Genomic DNA, 23,466 nt, shown 5'->3' with positions numbered 1-23,466 from the left:
TAATAAATTTTATAATGGTATAGGCAGTAAGTCACATGTTAGGAAAATATCCCTCTCTGTGAGTCAGGTATATTTAATTTGTTTTCATTTTGAATGATGGATCACTGACTTTCAAGGTCGATGAATTTTGTTTTTTCAGCATACCAAAAAATCTTTGCCCTGTCTCTTGTCTTCTATCTTGTTAATGAGAGATGTGCCTTCAGTCCAATTGTGATCTTTTATTTGTTTCTAGTTGTTTTAAATTTCATCCTTGATTTCATAGTTTTACTTTTTTTTTTTTTTTTTTTTTTTTTTTTTTTTTTTTTGGCACTGGGTATTGAACTCAGGAACTTAGGTTTTCCAGGCAGGCACTTTTGCTGCTGAGATATATTCCTGGCCCTGATTTTTATTTTGTAGTTTTATAGTTTTTCTAAAAACTGCCTGGTACATAGCTTCAGTCTGAAGACTCACATTTTTATTTAATGATGAAAGATATTTTTATTTAATGATGATCCACAATTGTTTCTTAAGCATTGCCCTGTCCTCTAGACAACCTAAGGTTATTTTCTTTGCTACTACTGTTTTCCTGAAATTCTGTCGTCTAAGTTTCTTATTTATTTATCTTCTTCATCTTGGCCAATCTAATGTTTAAACAAACAACTGAATTTTTAAGTTACTAATAAAAATGAGTTTTCCTTGAAATATTCTATTTTTGGTGCTTCTTTAAAAGTATTCTTGTGTTTTAAGCATTTTGAAAATAGTTTTCTTCATATTTTATTCTGTTGTTTGCAGTTTGTTAGTTCCAGGGCTCATTCTCATGCTCATAGATGTACTGAGTCCTCCTTATGGTAATTCCCTGAGCACAGTGTTGGTGAAGTTTTATTGTGAATGTGATAGCTGCGTTTTCTATGTGGCAGTCTCATGTACCCGAATTTTATAAGAGTTTATGTGTTTGCATTTGTTTTTAAATGGGCCCCAGGAACTTCTTTTCTATCAATTGAGACTTACTTGACTGATTTTAGATTCCTTGAGTTTCTAGTTCTCAGAGAACAATTTTTTTCCACCGAGAATCTGTCAAATGCCAAGTTCTTTTTCTCTTTCCACAAGACAGTGGGAAGAAATCCTATGGTTCCTTTTTCATAGGCAAAACAGCCCCTTAAGTGTCCTGCTTATAGGCAGGATTCCCAATTTAATCAACTTTTCTTACCAAATGCACCATTTCCTGGAATTCCAGAGACAGTGAAATCTAAACTGATCTTGAAACCCAGTATGCATCTGATCCTTCCTGAGATCACCAGAAATCAGCTTCACCACCTGCTCACCTCTTAACTCAGATTCACCTTCATTTCTAGCATCTGAGGACTTCCTGAGCTTAGCTAAGTATTTAGCACATTTGGGGTTTTTTCAAACTTTGTAGCAGTGTATGAATTTACATCATTCTTGGCTGCTATCTTGCCTCATTTTCTTCTATTTTACACTAAAAAAATCTTTCGTGTTAAAGTTTGATGCTCAGCATCAAAAATCTCGTATATCATTACATGATTTTACTTATATAGTCAATATAGTCGAAAAACAAAATGACAAATTATGTTCAGTTATTCATCACAACTGCACCACACACATTTAAAAATAATGTTTCTGTGTGAGAAATGCTTCTTATAAACCATCTGTAGATAGGTCTTAGTGTCTTTGGAATTTTTCAGGTCTCTTACAGTTCTTCAATAGACGCCTCGGTGGTTGCAGAACACTATTAAAATTTTATCTTAGAAATGTCACAGTAAATGTCCAAATGAGTCCACAGTATATTGATAGACAACTATGCTTTTCCAGATTAGTTTTTGTACTAAGCAGGTTCTTCAAGAATTATTGCAAGAGCAATAATGACAGATATTTTCAATGATATTTCATTTGCTAATTGATACAAGGAACGCTTACAGAAAGTATAAGATAACATCTCTAATTTAAATTTTTAAATGGAAGTTATTAGCCTTATTGTGTTTCTGACCTTTCAGTACGGCATTTTGTTATGGGGATAAAATGTTACATTTTGATAGGCCAGTCAAATTAGAATTTTAGTGCTTTTGACAAAAGTCTTTGAAAGATTTAGAGATTCACTTGTAGGTACTGTGATCTTTAAAAAATTATAAATCATAAATTTTTAAAAGTGTCTGTGCATAAAAACACTTCATGTTTCTGGAGATAATATTAAAGTAGCCCTTAATCAAAGTATCATCATTTAATTTTAACTGGTATGTCTAAAAATCACTTCAAACAGATTTCTTTTTTTATTTTAAAGAGAAAAATCAAACAGCAAGCAAACCAAAAAACAACAAAAGCAAAATGACAACAGCAACAGACAATAGCATATAGGATTCAAAAAAAAAAAAAAGATGATAATGCCATGATCTTGTAACCTGAGCAACAATTTCTAAGATAACAATTTGCAGTATATTGACTAGCACTGATTTCTTACATTTTTTGGAAATTGTGTATCATTTGTATTCTTTTTTTTCTGATTTGCTTTCTAAAACAAAATTTAAAAACAGTTTTTAAAAAGATGACAGGAGTTCCACAATGGTTGTTATATTGCATATTGCTGTTTTCAAAATAATTGCTCAGGTTACCAGGTACAGGCATACAGGATTGATCAAACAATACAATTTCCCTTTGAGCAGTTTCTTTCCCTTTTACTATATCTATTGTGACTTTTGGATCTTATTTACTCTTTCAGTGTCTTACAGTATGGTGTTTACACATGCAAATCTGATATATTTATGAGTATGGTTGCTAGTTGCATCCATTTACCTATAAAAGCCTTGAGATTATTGTTCTTTATGACTGAGTAGTATCTCACTGTATAAAAATAACGCATCTTTTTTTTAATCCATTCTTCAGGTGATGGGCATTTGGGTTGTTTCCAAGATCTGGCTATTACAAATTATGCAGATGTAAACATGGTGCACATATATCACTGTGGTATGATGTTTTCAGCTCTTCTGGGAAAATATCCAGAAGGGGAATAGCTGTTGGGTCAAATGGAACCTTTAATCCTATTTTTTGAGGAATCTGTACACTGATTTCCACAGTGATTGTACCAGTCTGCACTCCCATCAACAATGGAGAAAGGTTCCTTTTCCCCCACAGCCCTGCCAGCATTTGTTATTGGTTGATTTCTTGATGACATCCATTCTTTCTTGAGTGAGGTAGAATCTTAGTGTTGCTTTAATTTGCATTTCTGAAATGACCAATAAAGTTGAACATTTTTTCATAGATTGGCCATTTGTATTTCTTCATCTGAGAAGTTTCTTTTATCTCTGAATTTCATAAACTTTTAAAAAAAAATCCCCAAATTTGAAAACTACTATTTTTATGATAATGCTTAAGAAATTGAAATTGTAATCTTTATCATTAAACTAGTTACCTTAACACAATAATTTACATAAATAAACAATGTATTGCTAAAGAAACTTTACCAATCTTTTTGGTAAATCCAAATGAATCAGAGACTAGCAGTTCAGCACTCAAAAGAAAAGTAGTCACAATATGCCAAGAACACACATAAAAACAAATAACAGATCACCTAATTTATCCCTTTTTTAAACTTTGGTTTAATTTTAAACTATTTGCAAAATCTATTTTTTTTTTAAATGACATCCTGTGCTGCAGGCAGACAGCGCAGGCAAAGAGAACCAGCAGATCTGCCTTCACCTGCCAGATACCACCACCAGAAGTCCCCTTCCTGCTGGCAGTGCGAGCAGAGAGAACCAGACACATCTGCCTCCCTCTGCCAGGCTCTGCCATTGGAAGGCCCCTTCCTGCAGGCAGCCAGTGTAGTCAGCGAGACCCAACAGATCCGCCTCTGCCTACCAGTGCCACCACCACAAAGCTCCTTCCTGTGGGCAGCCAGTGTGCTGCAGAGAGAGCTAGACAGATCTGCCTCCACCTTCCAGGTGCCACCACTGAAAGGCTCCTTCCTGTGGGCAGTCAGTGCAGGCAGAGAGAGCCAGTCTGATCAGGAAGGAGCCACTGGTAGGATCCTTCCTGAGGGCAGCCGGTAGAAACAGGTACACACAGACTGGTAAGCCCTGTGCACCTGTAGGCCACCATTGGAGGTGGCTCTTGGTTCTTTGGGCAGCCATCACCAATCAAGAGAATCAGACGCACCCCTGTGTGCTTGCCATTTCAGGAATCCCAGTGTAGACATATAGCCTGAGAGAAGCAGTCTCACCTCCACATACTCCTGATCATCAGGGAAGCCCCAGTGTAGCTTCACAGGTCTGAAGAAGCCCTCCCCACATCCTGCTACCTCCCTATAAATCTGAGGTCAGAGAAACCCCGGTGCCTATCCCATTCCCATACACCATGGAGGGGCAGCCAATGTGGGAAATGTCTAGGAGAATGTCAAGATGAAGGAGCAAAAGGCAATCTCAGATCTTCAGCCCACACAGAACAAGTCTGTGAGATACAGTCATGGAATAAAATAGAAATCACACACTTGAAATCTCTGAGATGATAGCAACTGAATTAAAAAGCAATTTCATGAGACTGTAAAAGCAATCAAATCAGAACTAATGTCTCAGGTAAAGGAAGAAATCACAAACATAATGAAAGAATTGTACAGCATATCTAAAGAAGACATAGACAAAAAAGAAGAGCATAGGAAAATGATGGAAACCTTGAATGACTACAGGAAGGAATTACAATGCATGAAACAGATTCAAAGAGAGAACCAGAAAATTTAAAAAGTCAATTGAAAACTGCTTGAAAGAGACTGAAGATAGACTTTCAAACCTTGAAGATAGGATTGCAGCTAGCAATCATGAAAGGAAAGATCTCTTAAAAATAACAAGAAATCAGGAAATAATTCAAAGGCTGCCGTATGACACAAAGAAGCATAATTTAAGAGAGATAGGTATCACTGAATAAGCAGGGGTCAACACAAATGGAATTAAGAGATTATTTACAGAAGTAATAGCAGAAAAGTACCCACACATGGGAAATGGGTCTGACATACAGATAAGTGAAACATATACAATCCAACAAGCTATAACCAAAGTAAATCTACACCCAGACATACAGTGACCAAGATGCCAGAAATTCAGTACAAGAACAAAATATTAAAAGCTGTTAGAGGAAAGAAACAGACCACCTGTAAAGGAAAACCAATCAGAATTACTGCAGACTTAACACAAACCATCAAGTCAAGAAAAGTTTGGAGTGAAGTGTTTCAAATCCTGAAAGAAAACAACTTCCAACCCAGATTGATATACTTTGTAAAACTATCTTTCAAAATTGATGGGAAAATAAGACACTTCCATGATAAAGAACAAGTGAAGGAATTCATGGCTACCAAACCAACCCCACAGAGAGTGCTAAAGAGTATTCCAGAGACTGGTCAAGATGACCATGGTTCCAGGAACAGCAGCAAAAATTGCCAAACAAGACAGGCAGTTGAATGAAGGGGAAAAATGGAGGGCCTATAACAGGAAGATAGCATGGCAGAGACAAACCAATGTATGCTGGTTGAAACTAGTAATGTAGATGCCCTCAGGTCAGCAATCAAAAGAAACACAGGAAGAGTAGATCAAGAAACAAGATCCATTGATACACTATACACAAGAAACACATCTAACTGGAAAAGAAATTCATAGACTGAAAATCAAAGGAGAGGAAACAATTGTTCCATGTGACAGGAGATCAGAAAAAAGCAAGAGTAACTTTCCCATCAACCACAGAATGGATAAGGAAGGTAAGGTATTTTCATGCAGTGGAAAGCTACCCAGTTTTAAAGTAGAGTAATCTCAAGGCTCTTGTAGGTAAATGGATGCAACTGGAGATCATGTTCATGGGTGAAACACTTTGAACTCATACTCATGAACCCCATCATAAGAAACAGAAGGAGTTAATGGGCTGCTATAATATCCAGAATAGTTACTGTAAGAGTGATAGGGGAGGAAACACCTGGGAGGGAAAGGTGGTGACTACTGTTAATTTCTTATTATCTTGTCTTGAACTCTTGTATTATTTTCACAGTTTTGTTAGGTTTGGCTTTGTTCTGTCTTGTTTTGTTAGATTTTATTTTGATGGATGGAAGCTATTTTGAACATAATAGTATGTATTATGGTAATCATGATTGGTTTCCTATTATATTGTTTTGAAATCTTATTTTCATTCATTTGTTTAATTGGTTTTATTGTTTTGTTTTGTTTGATTTTATTATGTATGATGGTATGAACAGCTATTTTGAATAAAATGAGACATTATGGTAGCCATCACTGATTTCCTGTCATCTTGTTTGGAAGTTCTATCATGCTTTTGTTCTTTGGATTGGTTCTATTCCTCTGTTTTATTTCATTTTATTATGTGTGATGGTATGGACAAGTTTTTTGAGGAAAATGAATTATTATAGTAACCATTATTCATTTCCTATTATCTAATTTTGAAGTCTTACAATACTTTCATTCTTTGGATTGGTTTTATGCTATTTTTTATGTTTGATATTATTGTGTGTGAAGGTATGCTCAACTATTTTGAAGAAAACAACAGACATTGTGGTAGCCACTGTTGATATCCTGTTATCTTGTGAAGTCCTGTGTTAAATGCATCATTCTGTTCTGACTTACTTTGTTCTATTTTCTTTAAAATAAAAAATTTAAAAACAAAATGATGTCCCCTTGTTGTTATCACCAATGTGATATTTTAATATGTTTATTTTTGTTGACATTAAATTTTAAGAAGTAAACAGTTTAGTGGGATATAGGCCAATATAAGTATCAAGAAACTTATGTTGATTGTCTATAAAATATTTATAAAATTCCTTAAACTTAAATAATAACAGAAAGCAAGTTACTTAAAGAACACATAAGTTATAGAACAAGTAAATTTATAGAAACTTCTGTGCTCCTTCAGTGTAGAAGCCCAGACTTTCCATGTGCCCCTACCATGTCCCCAGCCTCAGCTGTCCATACAGGATTGCCTCATCTGGCCATTCCTCCTTAACTGAGGAAGCTTACAAAGAAAATTAACACAGAAAATAGACTCTGAAGGTCAGAATTAAAATTCAACACAGGTTGGTTGAATTCTTACCTATTATGTGCCAAGTACCCTCGTATGTAGTGCCTAATTCCCTAAACAACAGAACTAAAGAAAATTAATGAATAAATGATAAGGGCTCTAAAGAAAATAAAAATGGCCAAGAGGCAGTGGCAGAAAGGTCTCACTATAGCAAAGTCAGGTGAAAGGACAGAGAAATGTGGAGGAGAGAATGGTGTGCTGTAAACTGTATCCCTAAAATCACTATGTGGAAATGCCGTATTGCCTAGTTGGAGCATTGCTGAAGCAAACTATCTAACACTACAATTTAGAGGTGGAGAAGTTTACTTTGGCTGAGAGTTTCAGAGGCTTCCATCCATGGCACCAAGGCAGCAACACCATGGTGGAAAGGTGTGGTGAGACAAAGCTGCTTACTTAACGGCCACTGGAAAACAAAGCACAGAGGAAGAGTCCCCACGTACCCTACACAGGCAAATCCCTAGTGACCCACCTCCAGTTGGTCCTCACCTATTCACAGGACATTCACCTATGACTGCCACTGGGTTAATTCACTAACCAGTCAAGCTGTCAGTAAAGATTAACTGGCATAAACTCCAATGCCTGAAGTACCTATTTGGAGATGGGGCTTCCCTCAAAGTAATAAAGGGGATATGAGTTCATAAAGAACTGATGTTCTTGTAAAAAGAAGGAACTTAATATGGTATTCCAGGCCTGTAATTCCAACTGTGAAGCTGGGGAAGAGAACTGCTGCCTAACCAGGGCAACAGAGCAACTTAGGGAGACACCCTCCCTCAAATGCAACAGTAACAAGCTTGGGGATGTAGGTCAGTGAAAAGGCCTTGGGATTAATCCCTGCTACAGAGGGAATGAGAGAGGAAGAGAGAGGGGAGGAGGGAAGGAAGGGAAAAGAAAGAAAAGGGAAGGGAATGTTTCTGAAAAAGTTTATTGTGAAAATGGACCAGTAACTGGAAGAAACTTTTCAGAAAGGAAAATGAAAAATACAGTGAAGTCAGTTACATTACACACACACACACACACACACACACACACACACACACAGATCCTATGATAAATGGAATCTAACATGGCTTATCAAGGCCTAGGCCAATGGATCTATTGAAGACAATATTATAAGGATAAGAAGAAATTCTGGAGGATATATACAAGCAGAAAGAAATTCGTACACAAAATCACTCTATTGCAAATAGAACATTATCTACAGTACTTAAAGACATTGTGATCAGTCAAACAATAACAAATGCTGGCATGGCTCTGGAGAAAAAGGAACTCTTCTGCATTGTTGATGGGAATGCAAACCAGTCTGACCATTATGGAAATCAGTGTGGAGATTTCTTAAAGGATGGAAATTAGAAATTCTGTACAACCCACAATCTTCCTGTTAGTTTAAGTCATCATGTTACAGCAATACTTGCATACTAGTGCAAAATTCATGATGGCTAAATCCTCAAAGTGGCCTGTATACCCATCAAAAAATGATTGGATAAGGAAAACATAGTATCTTTATATAATGGAATACATAATGAATGGCAAAGTTAAGGCATTTGTAGGAAAATGAATGCACGTGGAAAACATAATGTTGAGTGATACACATCAGACACACAAGCTTGAATATCGTATGGTACCTCTCATGTGAGTGAGACAAGGTACAAACCAAGAGAACAATAAAAAATGAGTAAAAGGGCAGAAGGGAAAATGTCTCAACCAATAGAGAAATGTCCCAACAAGGAGAAGGGAAGGGGAAAAGGAAGAGGAAAAGTAAGGAATAAATGCATGCCATGTATAGGAACTTAATGTACCCAATCAACGCAGACAGTATAAACCATAGCATGCACTAATGAAGCAGTATCAACAGGTATGAAACCGGTGGTTGGGGAACCAGAGGAAGAGGGGGGAGAGTGGAAGAAGAAGGCAATTGAAAAAAAACTGTACGGTGTATGTGTAACTGCTCCTCAAGATGATTGTAAATTGCATGAATGACAAACATGTACTAATAAAATAAAATAAAATAAAATAAGAAATTGCAACATTGGCAAGTTGTTATTCAGTTATTAAAACAACAATTATGAAATGATAGCAGATACGATAAATAATTGAAAAGCGAGTCACGAGAGCTCATGAGAAGTTCTGGTAGGAAGGAATCACTGTGGTTAGTGAAACAGGAGATCAAAGGCATGGGGATAATTGTTTCTTTCTCAGTCTCTCAGTCTTTCCTTCAGCTGATGTCTTTCAGCTGCTGTTTTTGCTCTTCTCTCATGGCTGTATTTTCTATTTCAAAACTTGAGAATAGGAATCATGTGGATGCTATGTGTTTGTTATTTAAATGTGCATTATAAAATGGAAGGGGGGAACTACACAGGAGAGACATTCAAACTATCATGTTAGAAGAAGGATAAAAGTAAAATGATAAAAAATGTGATAGGCAAATACTAGTATTAGTGTCTTGACTAGCTTAAGACACACTGCATTAGAAATGATAAGCAGTATAGGGACATAAGGATAAATGGTACAATTCACCAGGATGTTACAGTCACGGTGATCTCGGGATGCTGAGACAAGGGCTGATGAGGGGCAATACCACGTCAGGCAGCCACCATTCAGTTTAGGAGCCTGGGCTAGAATCCAGGCTCCCAACGAGCTGCATACCTTAGGCAAGTTATTGAACTGTTTTGTGACCGACTTTATATTTATTGTAAAATAGGATACTAATGTCTCAGAGGTGTTGTGGGATTAAATGCACTGGTATAGGAATTGTAGTGTCTGCACTGTTTGAAAGTCCACTTTATATGCTTTAATTTTGTAACTTGAACAACTATTTCTAAGATAACAATATGTAATCTATTAACTAGTGATTTCCTATTGTTTATTTTTTCTGAAATTCTGTATAACTTGTACCCTTTTTCTGTCTTTTTTTCTTTTTCTCCTTAAATAAAAAAAAAATTGTGCTCTAAAAAAAAAAAAAAAGAAATTATAGTGTCTGGTATTATGCTTATTGGCATTACTATTGTTGCTATTGTTAGTATTGTTGCCCTGAACTCTAAGATTAAGAAAATAGATGAGTTCCAAGAAAAATTGACATAGCAACAATCTTATTAGGAGATATTTAATTCACTTCTCTCAGCAAGATAGATAAGTATGACGAATGCTGGAGAGAATATAAGGTAGCCACAATAAAATATTTAAATAGGCTGTCTTTAAAGTTATTGCAAAAAAATGTGTATAATCTACATGACAAAACTGCATCACAGAAAGGAAAAAGTAAATGAAAAACAACTGGCAACCATAAAATAACGTGACAGAAGTTAACCAGGCATAGCCTAAATGTAAATGACTTAAATTAATGTATTAAAATAGAGTTTTAGATCATATTAAAGAACAAAATTTAGTGCTTTGCTAATTATGAGATACATGTAAAAGTGCGACAATAGACTAAAAGAAAAAGAATGAGCAAAATATATCTAAAACGTTAAGTAAAATTATAGTGCAGATGACACTTTTATTATGAAGTTGGGTTACAAGGTAAAATTATAGATAACAACACTACATTAGTAGCTGAATGATGTAGCGATAAATTTTTCAAAGCATACAAAATAATGTTCTAAGACATTTTGAAATTCAGAAAAGTTCTTGAGAAAATTAAATATTAAGTAAATATTCCACAAGCCTTTACTGAATAAAATTAGTTTTAAAAATCTAGAAGGAGCTAAGGTAAAATTGAGATCTGTATATTGCTATGTTTAGAACTCATTTTCTGAGGTCCAGTTCAGCAAGAGGATGTGATGTCAGCTCCTGCCTGCTTGCACCCTTGACTATCTGGGCTCCTTCTTCATGTCTATCCTGTGTCTGGATGTGCATTGTAGAGGGGGAGTTCATGAGCACATTGTCAACAGGCTTCCAGCTTGGGGACCTATAGGACATTTAATCTACCTATACTCACAAAAAAAACTCAAGACTTTGCTGAGCATATTGCCACAGCCAGTGGGTATGTGTCTGGCGACTCTAGATGGCTGAGCAAGAGAAGGAAGATGTAAAAGCTTTTGCCACACAGACAGGGAGTTTCTCAAAGGTCTTGATTGGTTCCTTACTTAATTAGAAGGTGATCACTGGAAGCTGAGTACGTTCATAAAGTCCCCAAAACCAGGGATATTTCTCTTCCTGGGAATGCAGCATCCCTGCCCCCGTGTAGATGTATTATAATTGCAATCTGAATCCAAGGTCCTCTTTCCATCTATAATGTCACCATCATCTGTCACCCGGCTGGTGTTTGGTCAGTCCAAGGCATTCTAGATAATGTAGGGTCTCCAAGAACAAATCTCCTGCATGTGCATAATTTCCAACTCATATTTGTTACCTCAGCTCCAGAAGTTAGCTCCCATTGTCTGATGGTGCTGGTTACTACTGCAGACCTCTGGACAAGTCAGGGAACCTGAGGCATCAGGGTCCATTTATGGTTTTTTTGGTATTTTTATTTTTGTTTTTTTTTTAGTACCAGGGATCGAATTCATGACTGAACTCACGTTTGCCAAGGAGGCCCTTATGCCGCTAAGTCCGAGAGTCCATTTATGTTTAGCCCACTCTTGGCCTTCTCCATTTTTTTTGATGGTACCAACATTCTACTTGTCATCCAGTCCCCAGAGAATCATGTTTGAGCCTTGTTATCAGTGTTTGAAATAGCCTGGAAAATCACATTAATATACTTTTATCATCCTTCACATCAATGTACTTCACAAGAACATAATAATATCTTCCCTGTTACACCCTTGTTATAACTCTCAGATCTTTTCAGCTGATTCTTTCCCTTTCATTGTATTCTTTTATGTAGCTTTTCAGTATACATATTATGGGTTTTTAAAGTCATTTTCAATGTTACTGTTGTACCAAAGGGTAAAAGAAACCAAAAAAGAAACAAATTATAAGTATGCTACCAATGCAGGTTATATGTGAATAAGATATTTGACTGACTGTTAACATTTAAAAGTCATCAATTTTAGCCTCTTTGCTGCCAGATGAAAGGCACAATGACATGCTCTGGGTGGGTAGTGGCACTGGTAGCTAAACCTTTCAGAAATTCCCACTCAGAGACTCATTCCTCTGAGCTGGGGACAGAGTTTCTAACTAGTTGGGCTGTGCTTTGCTGCTGTTGTTTTCACATGGCATTTCTCTTCTCTCTGCTTCCAGGTGGAAATTGAGAAGCTGGATTACCATCATTATCTGCCTCTGTTTTTTGATGGGCTTTGTGAAATGACATTTCCTTATGAGTTTTTTGCTCGGCAAGGAATCCACGACATGCTGGAACACGGGGGGAACAAGATTCTACCTGTCATTCCACAGCTCATTATCCCAATAAAAAGTAAGTGAACAGGTGAAACAGCATCACTCAGTTTATATGGTGCCACTTTTTGACAACTTGCTAATTAAGCAATAAAACACAACACACTGGGGCGATCCCCAGGTTTTGCAGGAATTTTATAAATTGACTTACGAGCTAGACAACGCAAATCTCTGAAAATATACCCTAGCGCCCATACTACACCATGGCTTAGCCACATAAATAAATGGAATTATATAAGATTTGCACTAGTTTAAATTGCTTCATGCTAGTGAAACCACATTGACACTAACTTGTACATTCAGAGGTGAAGGATATATCGTTGTGTATGCACAGTGCTGCTAACCTCCAAGTTCTTTCTAAATGGCATCACTAATTTTTGAAATATAATAGAAATAGAAATATGCAGAGTGCCTGTTAGGTAGCAGGATTCATAATTTTAAAGAAAAAGTCTGAAGTAGAGAATAGATTAATTTTTTAAGAATCTGAAGTTTTTAATCTACAACAGGATGCTGCAGGGACTGTGGGGAAACATGGCCCCTGGCTTTATAACCTGAGATAATGCTTCCTTCCTGTGGAAGTTGACTGAGGCCTGAGAGCCTCAGGCTGGTCAGAAGACAGCCCCCTTCAACAGCATCTCACAGACTTTCCCGTGAACCTCCCTAGCTCTAGGATAAGCCCTTTAGTTGTTCTTGGTCTAGTCTTCTTTCCTCCTGCCTTCATCATTGGCCCAATAGATGGGTACCCCTAATGTCCACTGGGAAATACTCAGAAGACAGGCTGTCCTCACCCCGAATGACCAGACCTGGCTCCTCCCCAGCACCACACCTGGATGTGGCCTGTCCAGGACTGCCTGTTCCCCTGCCAAGTGGGTATCATCTACAGCTTGTTTTACCTGCTAGTTAAAATTCAGCAAGGTAGAGTGAGGCTGATGGAGGCGGGTCACAAATTGGGCAGCTTGGGCAACGGATTGTCTTAGTGAGACATTGTCTCAAACTAAAAAATAAAAGGACCTGGATTCAATTCCAATACCAAGAAAAGCAGGACTCAGTGTGTATAAACACTAAGATAAAGTCCCCCTTCCCCTCAGCTGAAACCATCCCCAGCGTTTATACTCTTGGCCATTGTCCTGGCTGCCCAGGGCTGAAGAAGCATTTCTTCCCTTCTCCAGGCTCTGCCTGTTTTTCTGCTCTCTGACAAGCTGCTTCCTGGAGGACTGACAGAACACCTCAGAGTCTAGTTGACTGGGGGAGGAGGAGACCCTCAATGTCTCAGCTGAGTTCTTGCTGCATGGTTTGACCAAGAATGAGAATAAAAAAGTTCACCATGGGAAGCTTTCTCAGAATCTGAATTGCCTAATCTTACTGGTGGTCTTTGTGTTGGTTGGAATTAGCATCATTAGGATTCTAGGCTTGCAGCTGCACTGTGATGACTGCTCATCCTGAATATGCTCTGAAACTTGCTCTCATATCTCTGAGATCTCCACAGAGATCATAGCTTACCAGGCCACATTTCTACCAGGACCCAGAGAAACCAAACAAAAGGACAGTGCTCCCTGATGTGCAGTTAATATGGCAAGAGACGTGGCCCTCAGAAGGAGACCTTATCAAAACCGCAGCTTCTTTTCCCCTCGCATCAGCTGTGTGAAGGGTGATCTTTAAAAGGCTTTAGGAAGGGCACCCAGTGCTAGGCCATATTAAAACCTTTTCCAAATGTGATTTATTCTCTCGAATGTGTCATGCTTTTTAAAGACATTAAATTCTAGTTGAAATGCTACATTTCTGAGGATGATATGCAAGGTTCATTGATAAACAAAAAAGGCACAGAACAGTCTCCAGCGGAACTCTGTACTTTTTCTCCTGCACCTGTCAGAATAGCAACAGTATCCAGAGGTCTGTCCTTTTCTTCAAAATAAACTCCTCATGTAAGGATTGCTGGCTTATAGGAGTCACCCACAAATTCCATGTCTCCTGATAAAGACACCTAGGGCAGAAAAAGAATAACATTTTGGTTACATTTTTTACAATTAAAACATAACAAAAACAAAAAGCTACAAGTTAAGGTGAAATTATTTTCAATTTTGTTTGATCTCTATTTCAAAATACATAAACGAATTAAGAGTAAAATGGTGTGTTACAAGGAAAAAACTGATTGTACAGACATATGGGAGGTCATTTGCTGGTGAATGAAGCATTATTAATTACTCAGTAAACATGATTTCCCAGCAAAAATTAAATATAAATTTGATAACTTGTTTCAAGTAGCCATAATAGTTTATCACTATTGTATACCAATCCTAAATGTAACTCTGTTTCTCCTTTCTAAATCTATGTCAGTAGAATTCAAACTTTTCTCAAAAGAAATGCTGGTTAACTATACAAGACTATGCATAGTTCCAGCACAGTGTGAAAAACATTATCTGCATAAACTAAATCTTCCAGGTGGAATTCTGGAGTGAGACTAGTTGATCTAGAAGAGGCTAATACACAGAATTGGCATAAAATGGAAAAGCTGAAATTTTTTTCTCAAATCATGCTGTTATTATAATTTATATTTTAGCCAGGAGCCAAAATTAGCATCACCATCACCAGATAGCGGTTCTGATTAATACCTACAAAGGCAAATCAAAAAACATAGATCCACTATAAGGTCAAGAGCTGGGTCTAGCTGCCCATCTGCTCTCAGAATCAAGGGATTGATTTCTACAAATCTTAAAGTTGACTCCTGGAATGAGAAAAGGATGCATTCAGTGGTTAGAGGATTTCAAGAAAGGAAGAAGGATAAGAATATAATTTCCTTCTCCTGCTGCTCATGCACTCCAGACTCCAACTTTGCCAGGCATGGTGACAAACACTTGTAGTCTCAATTACTTACAAGGCTGATGCAAGAGCATTATATGAGTCCATCAGTTCAAGACCAGTCTGGGCAACATAGCAAGACCTTCTCTCAAAACAAAACCAAACAAGTTGATAGTAACCCAAAAGAATGATCATCTGATACCTGAACTCCATTTGTGTTATTTTATTTGCCAACTACCACTACTCCCTTTCCCCAATTTCCCTGTTCTTAATTTTTCCGGATCTGAAACTCCATAATATACTGGTATAACATGCTACGAAGGGGATATGGAGCCCTGAGCACTGAAAGCCAACAGCAGAGCACTGCAGGGAAGGATGAAAAAAGCAAAGCCTCTATCAGACTAGGGATTATGGATTTACACTTGATTATCCAGTTAGGAAAAAACAAATGCATTTGTACCTGGCCTAAATATTAAATTTCACACTAATTATAGTGATTAAGAGAGCAAAGACAAGAAGCCCAACCTGCAAACTGAATCTGGGAAACTTTCCTCTTATAGAAGCAAGGATAACAGTACAGGCTTGGGGTGCTATGGAAAACAATGACTACACATAGGGTAAGAAATACTTTTTACAGTCAGAAGAAAACAGTACTTTAATGACATTTAGTGTAGGAACCAGAGAAAACTTGTAGAATCTTGTTTGATATCCCCAGGATTCCAGAAGAGGTAGCTACCATGAAAGGGAAGTCAAAAGTCTTAAGAGAAGCCTGTACTCAAATGCAAAATAGTCCAATTTCAAATAGGATAAGGGAAACTAAAAGGGCCAGAGAGAACTAGTCTCCACAAAAATATGGACACGAATCATCTTCACAGTATCAATTTGTAAATGTAGCCCTGATATTAAGACTGTCTTAGAAAAGAAAAGAATATTTAAAAAGAAATCAAGTTAGGTCATGGAAGTATTATAATCCTAACTCTTAGGAGGCTGAGGCAGGAGGATCATTGCTATTTCAGAGCCAACATAGGCTACCTAATGAGTTCAAAGCCAACCTGAACAACAATAATAACAACAAAAACCACAGACAAATAAAACTTGTAAGAAAATAGGATAAAATAGAGAGTCTAGGACACAAACAGAAGCTAAAGATATACGTTTAAAGGGATAGTGTCACACAAGAAAAGAGACCAATAACAGAGGTAAGGAACGATTTCCTAAGACAAACGGGAACTCATACGCAGTATGAGGTAGAAGAAACTCACAGCATTCTAAAGAAATGGCCCACATTGAGGCACGTTTTGCCTCTGAGTTTAAATAACAGAAAGAAAAATGCTTCAGAGATTTGGATGGGAAAAACCACTACTGAGAAATAAAAAGAACTGAGGCTAAGACTTTTTTGCCTCCAAAAATTCCAGACAGTGGAGCATTTGGGGCACTATTTCATCTCAGTCGTATGAGTAAAAGACCTATAGTCTGAGGACCATAACATCCATTTTCCCTTTGTGCCAGCGGTTACTGAGGATGCTATCCAACACTGAGAAAGTGCTGTAAGTTCAAGGCCAGTGTAGGCTACATAATGAGTTCAAGGCTAGTCTGAACAATATGGTGAGACCCTGTTTCAAAAAACAAACAAACAAACAAACAAAACATATTGTAAACTGAATATGCTGGAAACAAAATTTTAAAAGATAGGAGTAACTTTAATTTCAGAAAAGTAGAACTGAATATAAAAAATTGCAAATAGATAAAGAGGATCAAATTATATTGATAAAAATATTCACAATAAAGCTATACCTGCCAGGACCCTCTCTGTACTGCAAATTAGGCCACTACATTTGAGAAGCAATCACCTTCATGTACTGATATAGTTCTGGTTTTGAAGGAAGAGCAGACTTCTTGACTTAAAAGTATTGAAATGGTCTTCTGATCTGTAGAACCTGACCTTTGGCTCTAAGATGTAGGATCTTTACCAACTGAAAGCAGACAGCTGGCCCTATACAGCTTCATGCCCCAGACTTCAGTGCACACAGAGCATCTGAAGAGCTGGATGAGTCACAGGAGGCCCTTCTCGGTAGATGGGAATGGGCCTGAGATGCTACCCACTTGATGCCAATGCTGTTGAGCTAAGGCAGGTCCACCCTGGGCAAAGCTAAGTTTTGGACACTCCAAACTCTACCAAAAGAGCCTAGACAGGTCAGAAAAGTACAGAGCGAATTGAAGGGAAACATAAATGATAATTTTCTACTTGAAGTTTAGGAAAAGGAGAGGTGTTGCTTATTTTATGATGTGAATGATTAGAGAAATAGAACATAGGCCTTAAGAGTAACCGTGTTTAAATGGATAGTGTATCATAAGACATAATGTACAAGGGAAAGAGAAATAAACTCTGTCGCTGAATTAGTAGCTAAAAGAAAAGGCCAAAGTTAAATATAAAAAGTAAAAGTACAAGAAGAGGACAAAAGGAAAACCAAATAATCTGTTGTGTCTATAAAGAAATAGGGGAAATAATTCACTAATCACAAGAAGAAAAATCTTGTTTTAGGATCCTCTTCAAGAGACTGGGCTTAGTATCACCTTATACTTAGAAGAATTTAACTCACCCCAAAAACAGACCTTTTCTCCCCTTCCCTTCAATATGGTTATTTCATAATTTTGGTGAAAGCAATTGTCTATTTTACCATCCCATCATCCCATAAAACTGCTCCCTGAAGGTTGTTCATCTACAGTGCCCACATGTCTTACACTGCTTTTTCTCCTTAGCATTGATTGTTAGTTATCATTTAGCTTGCTTTTTATGTACTTAATACTTTTTACAAGTACCTTAATCTGTTAAAAGAACATTAGTGTTGAAATGTCCAGAGCATCAGAAACACCCACCCGTTTTGCTCTGTTGGAGATAGTGTTCTTCTTCCATACATGTGTCTGCCTCTGACTGGACCACGTGGTTCCACACTCCTGTTGCTCCTCTTGGATGTTGAAATTTTTCTTAGTCATATGTCTTGTTCTCCTCATCATTTTCATAGTATACTTCTCCAAATAATTTCTGGAACATACCTTAAATGTATGTCTTGTAGCCTTTGTATATCTGGAAAATTCTCCATCTAATGGCTATTAATTTAGTTTGGCAATGTTGAAAATCATCTTCATTTGGAATTTTGAGATCACCATCTCTGTTGCCTCTCAAGTTCTTATATTGCTTTGAGAATGTTGATGCTATTAGAATTTCCAGTCATTTTCTGATTTTTCAAATCTCTGAATGTTTTTGAAAGTTTTTTGGATCTTCTTTTTATCCCTGGTAATGCAAAATTTCATGTTGATATTTTTTGACATGCTTTGTTTTTTTTCACTAAGTTTCCTGAGGATTTCCAATTTAGACACGTTCATATTTCATCACTAGACACTTCTGCAGTATTTCTGTAATGATTTCCCTTTATTTTCTCTTGCTTGCCTGCATGCAGTTCCTGTTAATAATATATTATACCTTATGGGTTGATTCTTTCATTTCTTTATCTTTTGGTTCATATTTTCCATTTCTGTCTCTTACTTCTATTTTCTTGGAAGTTTTCTGGACTATATCTTCCAAAATTGATTTAATATTTTATTTCTATTATTATAACTTTCCTTTTCTCTGTTCCTTTTAAATAGTATTTTCTTCTTTATGGCTCTGTTTATTCTCTTACATCTGTGAATATTTATTATAAACTTCTAGGACTTTTGTTTGGTTTTAAAAGGTATTTGCCAGTTTTCTCAGCTTTCTACTTTTCACTCATTCAGTAAAAATAAGTTTTTCTTTGGGTAGCACTTAAGAATTGCCTTATCCTTTCTATAGTTCAGCAGGATAATATGCTGGTTAACAGCGCACACTGGAATCAGATGTCCTGCTTAGAATTCTGACTGCAGCATTTAGTTGCTGTATATACTGTTCCGAGATGAGTTACTTTGTTTCGTGCATGTTATAGTTTATACCTAGATGTCCCCCAAAACCTCCTGTACTCATAGGTAGAGCTTTTGGGAGATGACTGGATTACTCAAAAGTGGATTGCTTTACTGTCAAGTTTATGGCTAACTGTGATGCTGGAAGAGAGAAGACTGGCTAGGAGGAGGCAGGTCAATGGAAAGGCCGCCTAGAAGGGTGTGTCTCCCTTCCTTAACAGCCTTTCCTCCCTATTCACCATTCCAACTCTTTCTCCTCTGTTGTGCCCCTTGCCACACCTTGGGCCCAGTCAGCTTCTGCCAACTGTGAGCCACAGTAAGCCTCTCCTTCCTTAAGTTGTGAGTGCTGTGTGTTTTGCCCCAGTAATGAAGAAAGTAACTAAGGCCATGGGACACCATTGCTTCATCTATAAAATGGAAATAATAAATACATTATATTTTCTTTCTAATTTGTCAGTCAGTGTTTTCTATATTTTATGTGGTATATTTTTTGAAGCCTCACCTTGTTTTTCTACTTTATTTAATCTTATGACATAAAATTTTATTTTGATACAGTAGATTTATATTTTTCTTTGTTTTGTTTTTATAACTTCTTGAGTTAAATTTTAATTTCATTTTTTTCTTGTTTGGTAATCATAACATTTAAGGCTATAAGTTTGGTTCTCTATATACCTTTGGCTTTATTGCATTCATTTTGATATGTATGCTTTTATTTTATTTTATTTTTTCAGGATCTGAATGTTTTTATTTTGCTTTTTTATTTTGAACGGAGCAGAGGACTGAGCCCAGGACTCAAAGATTTTTCAACAGCTCTCAAGTAACTCTACTGTTTTCTTCTGGTTGGGTCACTGATTTTATGTTTACTAGAGCACTTTGCATTCTTTTGGCAATTGTTTAGGGGTGTGGGTATCTTCCCTTACAATATTTATTACAGTAGTGAAGAGCTTGGCCTCCTGCTCTTTGGGAGTCTGTCTTCCCTGGTGAGGATTTTCTTTGCTGCTTCTTCTCCTGTCCCATTTTTGGCTTCTTCCTTAGACTTGTGTCTGGGATCTCAGGAGCCATCAGGGCTTTTCTCTTCTTGTCCTGTGGTGTTTTGGGACCAGGACTCTTATTTGGAGACTTCTTCCCTGTGATATGTTTTTGTACCTCAACATTTTCTTTTACTGGATTTTTACCTTTAGGTACCAGTTGTGGAATTTCATCGTCAGATTCATTTGTCACTTTAACTTGGGTTTTCACTTGCCAATCTTTTTCTTCTGCAGCCTGCTGCTCTTCACGGAAGCACCTTAAGCTTTAGGCGCCTCGCCAACTTTAGCTAGCACTGATGTAGCCTTCTTAGCTTTTCCCTTTAACTTTTCCTTTTCCCTGTTCAACTTCTGTTTTTCACAAACTTTTCGCTCTCACTTTAGTCTTAACCTCTTTTTCCTTCAGTTCACGGATGAACATTTTGTTGGTTTCATTCCGATAAGAGATAAATAAGGAAAGATGGGAAAGGAACTGACTTCCCAGTTTTCACACACAAGAGTTTCGCTTTTCCACTTCTCTGGCAATTTTTTTGAAAGACTTTCTGCCACAGCAACAATGTTTTCAGTGATGTCCTGAGCCCACATTCCAGTGTGGCCAATGCATACAGAACTGCAAGAACCACTTTTGGAGATGTTTAAGACAGTCCCTCTATGGAGTTGTTGATCTTTTCTGATAAATTCTTGCCCAGAAGATTTACAGGGCCTGGAACTTTTTTCCTTTGATAGAAATGTCTTCCCATGTGTGAGGGCAAAAGTTGTCTAATTCTTTCAACAGTAAGGAAGAAGTTGAAACTATTCTCAGGAGTTGGAGCTTGGAGTCATAGGCTTTATATTCTGTTTTAAAGTTTGGAAAGGCATAATCCGAAAAACTGTTTTAATTCCATGCTTGTTCTAAAGCTTTCAATAGAACTGCTCTGTCTCTTCAGTTGACTGGACTTCGTCCTTGGTAAATAAACAGATTTCTGACAAGTTTGTTCGAATGTTAGGAAGCAAAAACCTGCTTTTTGTCCAGCTGCTCTACTGAGGTCATTTCACTAGAGGTGGCTGGTGACGCCATCTCCTGAGTGATAGATAAGTCCTCCATTTTGTTCTCACTTTGTGCAAACTAGCAAACCACCAATATGTATGCTTTTAAGTATTTCTTATAAATATTATATATATATGCTTTTGATTTATTATTTAATCCAAGTGTTGCATCAACATTTTTAATATTAGGATTTGGTTTGCATTGTTAAATTGCATTTATTGCTGTATAAGAACAGAATATGGCCTTCCCTCTAGTTACAGTTATTTTTGGAATATACTGAGGTTCTCATTGGGTTTTAAGCAATGCTCATTATTGTCATTATTCCATAGATGATGAAAAGAAATATATGAAATATCTCTGTATGAGATATAGTTGATACATTTAAATATTTATGAAATTTATTGATATTATTAAAATACACATTATTTTTTTCATGATCAATTAGGTTAAGGGCTGAAATTATGTAAAAATTTTCCTCTAGAATAGCAATCACAGTACACCACTACTCAGTCCCAAAAGATTTCAGTGGGCTTACAGTTTTCTGGAACCATATCAGTAAGTCCTATTCACAACCCTCAAAAATAAGTACTATCATCTGCCCCTTTCAGGTGACAAAAGTAAGATATATAAAATTTGAGATTTTCCCATCTCACAAAGTTTGCAAATAGTAAAGTTAGAATTTTACTCACAGCTGGGCTTCCTGATCTGCTTCTGCTCTTTATCAAAGCCCAATATTGCACCTAATGCTGCAAATTCCATTTTTCAACCAACTGTATGTTTGGCCATAAAATAAGACTTGACTATATTAAGGGGTGGAAATCAGACAAAACATTAAGTAATCAAAATGCAATTTATGTTTGAAATCAATTTCAAACATAGGAATAATTGAAATATTCTTATTTGCTTTGAAAGTAAATAGCCTATCTTCCAAGTAAAAAAAGTAAAGTAGAATGTATGTTAATTGTGCAACAACAAAAATATTACACAGATACTACCCACAAAAATTTCAACTTTTATGAGAATGATATAAAAATTACATATTAAAATATTTTCTACATATAATGTGGTAAAAACATTTTTTAGAGAAAATATAGATTTCAATGTGACTTTAAAAAAGAAACAAACAAGAGAAAACTATTCATTTTAATTAATTATAGAGAGAACATCAAAAAAGCCAAATAAAGACTAAATATTATATTTAAATCAAAATCTAAAAAATAATAAACAGCTATACAGTTGAGAGCTTCAAAAACCAAATGTTGGTGACTTCCTTACAATTATTAATAAAATTGTTAAATACTTGACAAATTTTAAAAAACGAGACAACAATGGAAATGAAAAAGTAAATTCATACAAATCTAACAGATGTGAAAAACATCATGGCAAGATATGATGATCAATTTTATCCATAAAACTTTGAAATTTTGATGAAATTATCACATTTTTGGAAAACAAAACATCAAATTTGACACTAGAAAAATAGAAAATAAGTTAAAAACATCATATAGAAAATTTAAAAATTAAATTAGTAAACGCAATCCTTCACATAAATATACCTCAAGGCTCATATAGCTTCTCTGGTTAGTTTGTGCCAATTTTCTCAGAGAAAAACCAGAGAACATATGCTCCACTTCATTTAAAAGGTTACCTTAGCCTTGACACCAAAATACATAGATATTACATTAAGGAAACTAGTAAGGCCAGCTCCCGCATGAAAATCTTTGAAAAATTTCTAAACAATATTACTAACAAATTGAATCCATCAATACGTAAAAGTTATGATGCCTCATGAGGTAACTCATTTTATTTCAGGAGTATAAGATTAGGTGAACATTTTTAAATGAATCAAGGCAATTTATAGCATTAAAGGGTAAAAGTCACATGACACACTTAATAAATGACTTGAGCATTTAATAAAATTCAAGATCCCTTTGCACTTTTATGTATGTATTTACTTTACTTGTATTTATTTTATGCTGTTTTATTCCATGCTGCTTTTATTCCCATGCCATAGTTTTTGCTTATTTAATGTCTTCTGGGATAGCTTTCTCTTTTGTGCAACCTCCTCTTCTGGTTTAGTCCAATCTGTTCCTTTTCAGTGGGGATATTCTGAGTGGAACAGGCAGCTTATATATGGGTTAATGCAGCTACCAGCTCCATAGTCACAGTGATACGCGTCAGGTGCTTTGTTCTGTGACTGGCCAATCTACAGCTAAGTTTAGCATTTGCTCTGCATTTTGCATGCACATGTGGCAAGATTTCACCCCTCTTTTGGGGCCGCTAACTCTATCCAGTTCCACTGTT

General features: G+C 36.5%; 1 protein-coding gene across 2 annotated transcripts in view; it reads left to right on the top strand.

The window, feature by feature from the left end:
• Window positions 1-23,466, top strand: part of Pacrg (parkin coregulated) — a 503,840-nt gene that overhangs the window by 261,830 nt on the left and 218,544 nt on the right. For both annotated transcript variants that reach the window (XM_063233338.1, XM_003466379.5), the window contains one exon: window positions 12,229-12,400. In XM_063233338.1, coding sequence (XP_063089408.1) covers window positions 12,229-12,400 — 172 coding nt within the window. The remainder of the gene's footprint in view (window positions 1-12,228; window positions 12,401-23,466) is intronic.

The sequence above is a fragment of the Cavia porcellus genome, unplaced genomic scaffold (assembly GCF_034190915.1).
Source record: "Cavia porcellus strain 051 isolate PalLab524CR breed Dunkin Hartley unplaced genomic scaffold, mCavPor4.1 scaffold_22, whole genome shotgun sequence".
Classification (NCBI taxonomy): domain Eukaryota; kingdom Metazoa; phylum Chordata; class Mammalia; order Rodentia; family Caviidae; genus Cavia; species Cavia porcellus.
Note: the sequence above shows the minus strand (reverse complement) of the source record. Positions and strands in the feature narration are given on the sequence as shown.